The sequence below is a fragment of the Phyllobates terribilis genome, unplaced genomic scaffold (assembly GCF_046119375.1).
Source record: "Phyllobates terribilis strain yellow unplaced genomic scaffold, ASM4611937v1 Scaffold_10__3_contigs__length_209671492, whole genome shotgun sequence".
Lineage (NCBI taxonomy): Eukaryota > Metazoa > Chordata > Amphibia > Anura > Dendrobatidae > Phyllobates > Phyllobates terribilis.
In genome coordinates this window covers 26,300,678-26,313,454 of record NW_027362770.1, presented here as the reverse complement: position 1 = coordinate 26,313,454, position 12,777 = coordinate 26,300,678, and the positions used below count along the sequence as shown (strand labels likewise).

Sequence of the window (12,777 nt, the reverse complement as noted above, 5' to 3'; positions counted from 1 at the left end):
ACAGCCATATGTGAGCGGTGGAGGTCACTGCATACGATTTGCCATGGAGAGGACTGGTGTGACGGGTGGAAACAATGACGGGATGGTGGACCCTAGGTCTGTTGCTAAACGAGCAGTGTATTCTAGGGATCGTCTTCTGGAACTGCGCAGGATAAAGTCTTCTCCAGCAGTGGCAATATGGAATGTTCCACGGGAAATAAGGAGACCTTTCAGAGGCTGCAGAGCAGGCAAGAAGATCAAGTCCTGGAGGAGAAGGTTTAAACCAGTGGTCCCATCCATTATCATGGGTAACGTACGATCGCTGGGAAATAAGTCGGATGAACTGCTGGCTCTGAGTAAGACCCAGAAGGAGTTTAGGGAATGCAGTCTCATGTGCTTTACAGAAACCTGGCTGCATGAGGAGGTCCCAGATTCATGTGTCTCGGTACCAGGGTTTCAAATGGTTCGGGCTGATAGAGAGAGAGTTAGATGCGGCAAGAAAAAAGGTGGAGGAGTGATACTCTACATTAACAACAGATGGTGCAATCAGGGGCACGTAACTGTTAAGGAGAAACATTGCATTGGGCCTCAGGCCTTACTATCTGCCTAGAGAATTCACTCTTGTTATTGTAGTTGTGATGTATATACCACCATGTGCGAACCCAGAGGCTGCTGGGGATGTGTTCTCAGGGGTGATGGCCCGGCTTCAGACTAAACACCCAAACTCTCTAACTGTAATTTCTGGGGATTTCAATCGAGTAAAGTTCTCATCTGCAATACCAAAGTTCTATCAATATGTCAAATGTCCTACACGGGACAACAACACACTGGATCTCCTCTTTGCTAATGTTAAGAATGCTTATTCATCGGCTGCATTACCCCCCCTGGGGAAATCTGACCACAACCTTATACTATTGTCTCCTGCTTACCAACCAGACGTCCGCAAACAACCAGTGACAATTAAAAAGATAAGGAAGTGGTGTCCAGCAGCAGAGGAGGCGTTACAAGACTGCTTTGATTGTAAAGACTGGGAGGTGTTGTGTACCATGAAAGAGAATTGTGATGTTAATGAGATTACTGGCAGAGTTACTGATTACATCAACTTCTGTATGGACATTGTAGTACCTGTTCAAGAGATTCGGTGTTATGCAAACAATAAGCCATGGATTACAAAAGAGTTGAAACATTTACTAAACATGAAAAAACTGGCTTTTAAAAGGAAGGACAAGGAGGCATTGAAAATTATACAGCGAGACCTAAAGGGGAAAATTAAGAATGCCCGTGAGGCATTCAGAGTTAAATTAGAAAATCAGTTTGCACAAAAAAGCTCCAGAGAGGTGTGGGCTGGAATGAAGCTAGTGACTGGGTTTAAGGCAAGGTCGGAGCAGGGGGGTGGTGGACTTAGAATGGCTAATGAAATGAATGAGTTCTTCAATAGATTCAGCAATAAAGGTGCGGTAGCAGCAGGGAAGGGGGAGGAGGCCGGGGAACAACTAGCTAAATTAACAGGGGGTGAAATAGATCATTTCTCGGTCTCCAAAAATGACGTGAGGGACCAGTTTAGTAAGCTGGCCATTGGCAAAGCAGCAGGGCCTGACGGTCTCAGTCCACGTGTCCTCAGAGTGTGTGCAAATGAGTTGTGTACTGTCTTCCAGCATCTCTTTAATCAGAGCTTACAATCAAAGAGAGTACCAGTGCTATGGAAGACTTCCTGCCTGGTGCCGGTTCCCAAGACTACCTTCCCGGCTTCCCCGGGGACTATAGACCGGTGGCCTTAACATCGCATGCGATGAAGTCCTTGGAGAGAATAGTACTTGCTCACTTGTGTCCGAGGGTGATGGCGCATACTGATGCTCTTCAGTTTGCATACCGGCAGGGACTGGGGGTGGACGATGCTGTAGCGTCTCTGCTACAAACAGTACATTCATTTTTGGACAATGATGGAACCACAGTGCGTGCTTTGTTCTTTGATTTCTCTAGTGCGTTCAACACATTACAGCCACTCTTACTGCGTGGAAAGTTGATTAAAATGGCGGTGGATGAGGGACTTGTGAATTGGATAATTGACTACCTGTCGGATAGGCCACAGTTTGTTAGGTGGGGGACGGCTACATCAGATTGTGTACTGAGCAGTGTCGGAGCCCCACAGGGAACAGTGCTGTCGCCATTCCTCTTTACATTGTACACAGCTGACTTTCAGTATAAATCAGACCGTTGTCACCTCCAGAAGTACTCGGATGACTCTGTGATAGTTGGCGGTATTGGGAAGGACCAGGATGAAGAGGAATATAGAAGGGTGGTTGCGGACTTTGTAGTATGGTGCCAGGCTAACCATCTAGAACTAAATGTTAAGAAAACCAGGGAGTTGGTGATGAGCTATGGAAGGTGCAAGAAGGTATGCCTACCTGTTACCATTGACGGTCAGGATGTGGAGATGGTGGACAGTTTCAAATATTTGGGGGTTTACCTGGATAGTAAGCTAGACTGGAAGTGCCACATGGAGAAGGTCTACAAGAAGGGGATGAGTAGATTGTACTTCCTAAGGAAGTTAAGGTCTTTTAATGTGTGTGGCAAAATGCTTGAGGTGTTCTACCAATCCATTGTGGCTAGTACCACCTTTGCGGCAATAATTTGCTGGGGTAACAGTGTGCGTGTTGCTGACGCCAACAAGCTCAACAAACTTATAAAGAAGGCTAGCGCGATGGTGGGCCTACAGCTTGGGACTTTTGAAGAGGTGGTAGAGGATAGGATTAAGAAGAAGTGCAGAGCTATAATGGGCAACAACACACATCCGCTTTATGAACTGTTTGCGAAACAGAAGAGCACATTCAGCAATCGCCTAATACAACTAAGGTGTAAAAAGGAAAAATACAGGAGATCGTTTGTTCCAACAGCTATGGGGGTGTTTAACAAATGTCTGAAAAGCAATGTCTAAAGCATTCCAAATGTTATGTTATCATATGTGTCATGTTCGAGATCTGTGTTCTGCTGCTGTGATACCGCAATTTCCTCCGGGATAAATAAAGTATATCTTATCTTATCTTATCTTATTGAATAATATTTTTATCCTCCACATCTATGTCACCATTTTCAGAAATTAGTCTGGATATATAAGAAGGCCCGTTTTGGGAATTAACAATAGTTTCCAGTTTATGTTCCGCACTTTCACCCTCTGTAAAGTATGTCATTTTTGTGAAGAATCTTTGTCACCAAACTAAGTACATTATGCTTTAATAGTTTTTGAGTTTATTTAAGTTCCTCAGCTTTACAGTCTGAGGGGTGTGAAATAAATGCTTACTCTTATTGACTAACTCTCTCCTGTAATTTTTGCATGTACTCCCTTGTCTTGGATTTCTTTCTACTGATATCATGTATGTACAACCCGCTAACAAATGCTTTCATGGTGTAACATACTGATATTATGGAGGTTGAGCCTGTGTTAACTGAAAAGCATTTACATATGCTGTCATATAGGGAGCCCCCAATTGTTTGTACCCAAAATGGATTTAGTCGCTACATTCAGTTGAAACCCGAAGTTTACATACACTATATAAAAAGACACATATACATATTTTGCTCAATATCTGACATGAAATCAGAATAAACCTTTCCCGTTTTAGGTCAATTAGGATTACCATAATTTTTAATATTTGCCAAATTCCAAAATAATGAGAGAGAATGTTTTAAGACATTTTTATTACTTACTGCAAAGTCAAAAGTTTACATACACTAAGATTACTATGCCAATTCTGGACTGCCCATATGATGACATCATGTATTTGGAAGCTTCTGTTTTTTTGCCATCATCAGAGTTAATTAGAGACACACCTGTGGATGTATTTTAATGCACACCTGAAACACACTGCTTCTTTGTGTAGAATCATGGGAAAGTCTAAAGAAATCAGCCAAGATATCAGGAAGAGAATTGTGAACTTGCACAAGTCTGGCTCATTTTTGGGTACAATTTTAAAGTGCCTCGTTCATCTGTACAAACAATTACATGCTAGTACAAACAAGATGGGAATGTCCAGTCATCATACCGCTCAAGAAGGAGATGGGTTCTGTGTCCCAGAGATGAACATGCTTTGGTCTGACATGTGCATATCAACCCAAGGACAAAAGCAAAAGACCTTATGAAGATGGTGGCGGAAGCTGGTAAAATTGTGTCAATATCCACAGTGAAACAATTACTGTATCAACATGGGTTGAAAGGCCACTCTGCCAGGAAGAAGCCATTACTCCAAAAGAAACATAAAAAGCCCGATTAATGTTTGCAAATGCACACAGGAACAAAGACTTTAATTTTTGGAGACATGTCCTTCGGAAACTGAAATTTAACTTTTTGGGCATAATGACCATCTTTACGTTTGGAGGAAAAAGGGAGAAGCTTGGAAGTCTAAAAACACAATCCCAACTGTGAAACATGGGGATGACAGCATCATGTTGTAGGGTTGTTTTGCTGCAGGAGAGACTGGTGCACTTTACAAAATAGATGGCATCATGAGAAAAGAAGATTATGTGGCAATACTGAAGCAACATCTCAAGACATCAGCCAGGAAGTTAAAGCTTGGGCGGAAATGGGTCTTCCAAATGGACAATGACCCGAAGCATACTGCCAAAATGGTAACAAAGTGGCTTAAGGATAACAAAGTCAATGTTTCGGAGTGGCCATCACAAAGCCCTGATGTTAATCCTATCGAAAATTTATAGGAAAAGCCGAAAAGGCAGGTGTGAGCAAGGCGACCTACAAACCTGGATCAGTTACACCAGTTTAGTCAGGAGGAATGGGCTCAAATTCCGACCAACTGTTGTGTGAAGCTTGTGGAAAGATATCCAAAACGTTTGACCCAAGTCATTCAGTTTAAGGGCAATGGTACCAAATACTAATGAAATGTATGTAAACTTTTGACTTTGCAGTAAGTAATAAAAATGCCTTAAAACATTCTCTCTCTTATTATTATTCTGGCATTTCGGAAATATTAAAAATTATGGTAATCCTAATTGACCTAAAACGGGAAAGGTTTGTTCTGATTTCATGTCAGATATTGAGAAAAACATACATATGTGTCTTTTTATATAGTGTATGTAAACTTCTGGTTTCAACTGTACGTCTACTAACTAGTCCAACTGAACCCAAGTGTAATTTTACCCTTATAGGAGAATGGTCTGAAATACTTCTGGATAAATATTCAATATTATTTACAAGAGACATAATATTTGCATTCCCAATAGCAAGGTCTATGCTTGATAATGAGTGATAGGATGTTGAGTAACACGAGTATTGCCTGCTGTTAGGATGTTTAAGACACCATTTATCCATCAACTCTGGTTCTGATAGAACTCCATAGCGAGGTCTGGGAGGCTGTCTCACAAATGGTTCCTGTCTGAAATTTATACCAGTGTGGATGTAAGAACATATTATTGTCGCCTATTATGAGCAATTGGACCTTTGGAAAAGTGGAAGTGAAAGAAAATATCTCCCCTGACGGCAGAGGGATGTAAACTGCTACTATAAGAATTGGATTATTATATATGGTGCAATGTATAGAAACTAAACGGCCCTCCGAGTCCACCACCAACTTGTTGCATATGAATGGGATGGTCCTATGGATCATAAGGCTTGAATGTGTGGAGAAGACTGAATGATATTCGTGTGACATCAACGAACGGTGGATTAATGCATCTTTTCTTTTACCATTTTTGATTCAGTTGAGCACATTATTGCTGGCATAGTTACGTAACAAGAAGAGTGCGCATCTTTTAGATGGATCCGCTAGGCCGCTAATGTTGCATGCTATAATTTCTATGCATTTAGCCATTTTACACAATACATAACATATTTCGTGTATGGTACCTCAAACATCTCTTTCAGCATAGAGATAATGTTGGCAATTATATGGCCATGTATATAGTAGAGCCCTATCCCAAATACAAACAGAACTTAGCAACAACATATAGAACATGATAGACTTTCCTCCCATAGTGAGAGTTTTGGGTCCCCGGGCTCATGTAATGCAACAGGAAACCTTTTCTTGGTTTGTTATCGCAGAACAGCCTACTCTAGAGTTTGCACTGAAGGCTAAAGATAAAATAAGACTAAAGTCTACGGGATCAGCCAACAGTTTAATGTGTATGGGGCTTCCCGAATGAAGATGATACAGAACTCCGCCCTGCGAACATTCCGAACTAATAACGCATTCAATAAAAGAAAAAGCTTTCCAAATGGCAACACAATGAAGTAAAACCCATGGGTAACAGTTTGTCAAAATAAAATTCACCCTCAAATTGAAAAACAAATGAATGGGACTTTTCAGGGGCCACAGGCAGCAGTATGGAGATGGATTTAATATCTGCTTTGACAAGCATAGCACCTCGAACAAGCCGCCATAATAACTCCACAGCTTGTTCAAAGGACGCGTGTCACAAAAGCTGATAACTTATTCCCCGAGGAATTCAGCGACGTCAGAATGAACATTCATGCCCATAATGGCAGTTGTTTTGCCATTTACATTTCCCTTTATTGAAAGTGAAGCAGGTTTGTTTATGAAGTGTATTCAGACCAATAGTCGGCCTTGGTGCAACAGCACATTGGGGGATTTTAAGATTGATCCACAAACCCATGTCCTTCTGACCTCATTTCATTGGAATATTATTACATCTAAATATTAGCATCAGTATTAACGTGGATTAAGCCTGGCTCAGTGCTCCACTCAACACTCCAGTCCCCAGCGATGCTCCTATACCTAGGTGAAGTTGACTTGCAGCTGCTACCCCTCGTGTTGACCTGAACCCATGGTGGTGAATAGTGCCTCTTCTACTTCCTGTTCTAGTGCAACTTCCTTTATCTTATCACACAGTCCTCAAGCAAGGATCCTGTATTTTCTTGATCGTCTGCTGTTGCTTTTATCTCTCCAACTTCCTACATCACACAGAGGCTGCCCTCGCTCTGCAGAATTGGTCTCCATCCATCTTCTCCCCACTCCACTTTACTCTGACCGCAACTTAGTTTAATAGCTCTTCCATTCCTGATCCAGTGGGGAGCTGATTCCAGAATTTTTCTTCAGCCGGCACAGACACCAATGACAAGACTTTTGAGTTTATATCCTCCTTCTTGCTCCTGACAGTGAGCCAGGTCACCAATCGGACCACTGTTACTAGAATCTGCCTGGTAAGTTGACATTCTGTAAAAAGATTGTAGTAGATGAGTACCAACAACACCCCTCAATCGGAGGGGTGTGGAATAAACCACATATGAACCTGATGTAAGGGGAATGGGAACATCAATAATAAAAACCCCAGAGAATTACCTAGAAAAAAGGAGGGGGTGGCACTCCAAACTCCTGTCACCCATGTTATGTGCTATAAAGGGGGACATATTACGTTCTGCTTCCTGTGCCACAGATCCTGCTTTCCTGCTGTATATTCTGTGTGGACAGTGTGAGCAAGGACATTGGATTGGTAGGACTCTGAAAGGATGTGGACCTGTGAAGCCTCAGATGCCTCCTCCAGGTCCATTAGTGCTCTATTTTGCCATTGAAAGGAAACTCCTTGAGTATTCTTTGTAAAGATTTCCTCACTCATCATCTTTGATAAATAAGGCTTTTGGAATGAGTAAGTCAATGGATTATTGGTATTTTATTTCCATGGGTGCTCACTTTTTTTTAGTTGATAGCGCTGTGTCCTCCTGATGGCTCTGCACGTTGGCATCTGTGCTGAGCGGGAATGTCTCATGTAGGATTGTTCCCTTTCTATGGCCTAATAATATTCTTTTAATTTATATAGCGCCAACATATTCCGCAGCGCTTTACAAATCAGACAATTTACAGACATCATAACTGTCCCCATTGAGGCTCACAATCTAGATTCCCTATCAGTATGTCTGTGGAGTGTGGGAGGAATCCCACGCAAACACAGGGAGAACATACAAACTCCTTGCAGATGATGTCCTTGGTGGGATTTGAATCCAGGACCCCAGAGCTGCAAAGCTACAGTGCTAATCACTGAACCACCATGTTGCCCTATGGCCTGTAGTATAGGGAGATATGTACGGGGCCCATTACACATGGACTATCAAGACATGCTTCACTAGTTCTGTTATATAAAGCCTGATAAAAATAAAGATTATTATTATTATTATCATCCTGCCTTCCCTAGGAGAAGCCTGATTGGCCTTGCTTGCTCTGGCAATGCTTCATCTACTGCTCTCTGCATGGCCACTTGGACTGATCAGCGGGCCTCATGTTGGAACGTTTGCTGTTTGTGGCCTGTAGTAGAAGGGAACATGCACAGGGCTGGCTACACAGGGCCTAACATGCCACTCTACATTAGTTATGTGATACCAAGCTCCTACTGCCGGATCAGTTGTGCCTGGGACAAGCCTGATGAGCGTGCTTGCTTTGGCCCGGCCTTGGAGGAGCTGGATGCACCTGCTCCTTCTCCTTGAGGCTTCTTGCGCTGAGCGGAAGGTCTCCCGGTGGAACATTCTGTGCGTGTGGCCTGTAGTAGAAGGAGACAGGCAGAGGCAGTTGTAGATAAAGCATGGGTAGGGTCCCAAATGTTAAGATATTGCACAGTCACAAAGGGACATTTAGGGTTAATTTACACTCATGATTTCAGGCAGTTAAATGAGTGCTGATTAACTATATACAATTTGATTGTCGCTCTTATGCTGGACAGTTCACACAGGCCGATGAAAAATAGTTTCCATCAGGACTTCCCCAACAAGTAGTGCCCAAGGCTCAGTATTTTTATCCGGACTTCATATTAATTAATTTGACTTGGTATGGAGGAACCCACAGGGTTTTTCTTCTTAAAGATCCATATGGATCCACACTGAATAGTTGTACTACAGTGCTTCCAGGGAAGAATATGCTTCAGGTTATACCTATGTTTACTGTATGAGATCAATGTTTAAAATATTCTGCTAATATCTGATTATTATGCTATTTGTGTACAATGGTACAAAAGACTTACATTATACCAACTTTCCAGGATGCAATTGATCAGATTAATATAAGTCACTATGGTGGCAATTCTCATCACTTTATAAAAATAGCATCGTTTTTCTATCCTGTGTTTTATAGGCTGCAGTAGAGGAACCTGTCTGGCAGTGTCAAGTCCGCTATGTGTCATTTATGGGAATAGGAAAAGACCCGCATACATTTGCGTTAATTATGGATACAGGAAAGCAGTGTTTCCAGTGCACAGTGTTTTGGTGTGAACCAGATGCTGGACATGTATCTGAGGCGGTGCAGGCTGCATGTATGGTGAGTCCTATTTGTATTATATTATTATAATATTAGTAGTAGTATTTAGGGGAAGTGCTATACCTGCTTCTATACCAATGTAGCAAAGATGAGTGTGCCATTTGCCACAACTTATTACCATATTACAAGTGTTCCCGGATAGTGTCACGCAAGGTTATGGAAGGACCAAGTGCACAACGACGGGAAGAGGGGAAGGAAGCCCAAACACCAGGGAAAGGTAGAGTGGGGACCCCTAGGCTGATCTGACAATACTCTGACTCCCTAATGTCCCTAAATAGGTTCCACACCTATCGCCAAGCAGGAACCTAATCCCTGACTGCCCCTAGCGATAGATCCTAGGTAGGGAGGGGACGGGGTGAGCACTACTCAACCCCCACTGCAACTAAAGACAAACAGGTAAACAAACAAGGGAGTACACTTAGCTTGAGAAGACACCAGAAAGATCACGCCAACTATCCTCCAAGGGAACTCCAAGAAGAAACTAGCCAACTACTAGTACTCCAGGCCTGGACAGAGGAAAATAGAGCTATCACCGATGACTCTCTGGAGAAACTGAGGGTATTTAAACATCCAGCAAGGGTGTGTCAATTAGTAGCAGAAGGTGGAGGTCACTGCTAGGTACTAGAGGGAGAAGGATATCACTACACTACAGAGAGGAAAGGATCAAGAAGGCGACTGCAAAGCCAAGCTTAATGGCCTTCTATAGCCAGATCCAGAACGACTGTCTGTCACACTTGATACACCCGTGACAGATAGAGAGAGAGAGATAGATGACATATTTCTGCTCTGTATTAAAGTTAACCTGACAGCAGGATTTTCCCCTAGGATGTATTAGGACACTTTATCAGCTGCCTTAACCATTTTTAAGGTTCCCTATGTTATACATAAATGCTTGTTTTTAAATGAGTGTATTTAAAAACAATGTCATAACCTCTTTTGCCTGCGGGAAGTAGATAAGTCGGTGACTGCTGTCAATCATTGCTACAGCAATCACAAGATCGCGCTCACAGCAGTGTGACTGACATCCTAGTGTCCAGGGAGAGCAGAGCAAGAGCCAAAAGGAGAAGAAAAACTCTCTTCTTTCCTCCCTGCACAGGATGAGACGTGAGTCCCGCTGCTGTGGGCAAGATCCCAGCGTGCTGTAGAAATGACTGACAGATGACACTGACTAGTCCGCCTCTTGCAGACACAAAAAGGAGGGAGGATATAACATTGTTTTTAAACGGACATATAGCATTTCTAATACCACCAAGGGGTAAATCCTGCTGACATGTTCCCCTTAACCATTTATACAAGGTGATAAGGTAAAGTCTTAAAAAAGGTCCAAGGATGTGTAGCTTGAATTTTGATATAACTGTGATGTCACACAAACTGATATTTGGTCATGAGATGTCAGATCATCTTAAAGGGGATGTTCACTACCTGGACAACCCCTTCTTAAATACTTTATCCCCCTTTTAAAATAAAAGCACTATATACTCACCTCCCGCACTGACACCGTTCCAGCTATCGCATCACCCGGTCTCTCAGAGCTCATGTGACATTGTTAGGCTACGTGAATCCTGCATCCAACCAGTGGTCCCTATTGGGCTGCTGAGCTCTTACTAGCTCTGCTTGTCCGAAGTTCATCTTAAGCGGAAGAATTGATAGCGCAGCAGCCCAAAAGTGACCGCTGATTGTTACGCTAAGTGAGCCCTGCAGCCAATGTCATGTGAACCCCGGAGACTAGACGATTACATCACTGGAAGGAATGGTGATGGTGCAAGAGGTGAGTATATGGTGTTCTTATTTTAAAATGGGACTATTTCATTTTTAAAATCCAGGTAGTGGACAACCCTTTTAATACTCAAGCTATTTGATAAAGCCAAGTTAGAAATTACAGCTCACAGACTGAGTAAGAGAGGCTGAATCCTTTCACTTTTACAGGAGTTCTAAAAATACCTAATTGCAAATTGTCTATTCAGGGAGGAAGAGGACACACAATTTGCATATTTAATTTCCCAGAGGAGCATGCAAGGCGTTTAAGTCTCCTCATATTGGCGTGCCAGACCAGGCATGTCACTCTTCATAGGGAAAAATATCTGAGCATGCTTGCTCAGTTATTTTTGATACTCCCTTAGAAGTAAATAGAGAGAGCATGTGCACCCTTATTTGTATTCAGTGTCAAAAATCTGGGCCCTGTTCTCGAGATAGATGCGGACCCAGCATATTGTGCCCACCACCTATCAGACCATTATAGCATATCCTTTCTGCATATCATCTGATGTTGCTCATGCTACTGTGAGTAGCCTGCATGTCCTAAACATGCTACCATAACCTGCAGCATGTCCAGATTTATCTCTTATGGAGCATTTCTGGGATATCAATTGTCTAAAATTGCAAAAGGAGCTGCCAGCACCGGATTTTGATGGCAGAATATTCCTCAAATGACCATTAGTAACCTCAGTGATGGCAGTCAAGGCTGTAAGTGCGGGGATTTCTGCATGTGGTCCTCATACTCAATACTGAATAATTTGTGTTGTTTTGAAAAATTTCTTTCCATTTTTTTATCATTTGCATACAAGTTGATTAGAAGCGTCTCTCTGGTCTGTAGGAGCCAGAACTCATAATGGTTTGTAGGGGATCAAATACTTATTTCTCACTGCAAAATGCAAAAACATTTCTCTAATTTATACAATGTGATTTTCTTGATTTTTTTGGGGGGGATATTCTTTCTCTCAATGTTGAAATTAACCTACCCTTAAAATTATAGACTGTTCATGTCTTTGTCAGTGGGCAAACTTACAAAAACAGCAAGGGATCAAATACTTACTTCTCCCACTGTATATGCATCCTAGATTTTTCCTTCTCAGTGCTATAAGTTCAATGTTGAGGAGTGTAATACTGACTGTAACTCTGTACAAGGGTCAATACAAAATGCCAATTAATGTAATGTGCAGCAAAATGTATATGGTACACATTCATATTAATCAAGATATTCATATTAATTAAGATTTTTGTGTTGAATAGGTTCAGTATCAAAAGTGTGTGGTAGCCTCATCATCAAGGATGAAGTCAAAAGTTGGACCTGGAAAATCTCTCTTGAAAATAAAGAGGACTGCATCTGTAGACTCCCCAATCTCACCCTTCAGCTCAGCAGGTCACACCCTTCAGAAAAATGGGGGGTCTAGTAAAAAAAGAGGAGTCATGGCTTTCTTTGAAGCATTTAAGCAGAGGCATGTCAGGCATACTCCTTAGAGTACATTAGTTATGCAAGAAAGATCACCTTTTTTTTTAGCTACTTGCCTGTTTTCTAGATATTTTAGAATGTTTCTTGGATTCTGTAATTTCTGATTGAATATATACATTTATTATATCTACTTGACTACAGGCAAATCCAGGTGCTGAAATTGTGTATGCTAAATTACTAATGTTACGGTACACTAGAAATGAGCCACGAGCAGAAACAAACAAGAATGAGTCTTAGTGTAGAGTAACTGGGGACAAAAGGTGGAGATTTATTGCAGTACAATATACTGTATAAAATGGTCAG

General features: G+C 42.0%; 1 protein-coding gene across 1 annotated transcript in view; it reads left to right on the top strand.

Annotated features, from left to right (window-relative positions):
• Positions 1–12,542, top strand: part of APBB3 (amyloid beta precursor protein binding family B member 3) — a 246,464-nt gene extending 233,922 nt beyond the window's left edge. Inside the window, exons 12-13 of the mRNA XM_073650614.1 lie at positions 9,063–9,245; positions 12,255–12,542. Of these exons, the coding sequence (XP_073506715.1) occupies positions 9,063–9,245; positions 12,255–12,482 (411 nt within the window). The 3' untranslated portion in view covers positions 12,483–12,542. The remainder of the gene's footprint in view (positions 1–9,062; positions 9,246–12,254) is intronic.
• Positions 12,543–12,777: the final 235 nt, after the last annotated feature.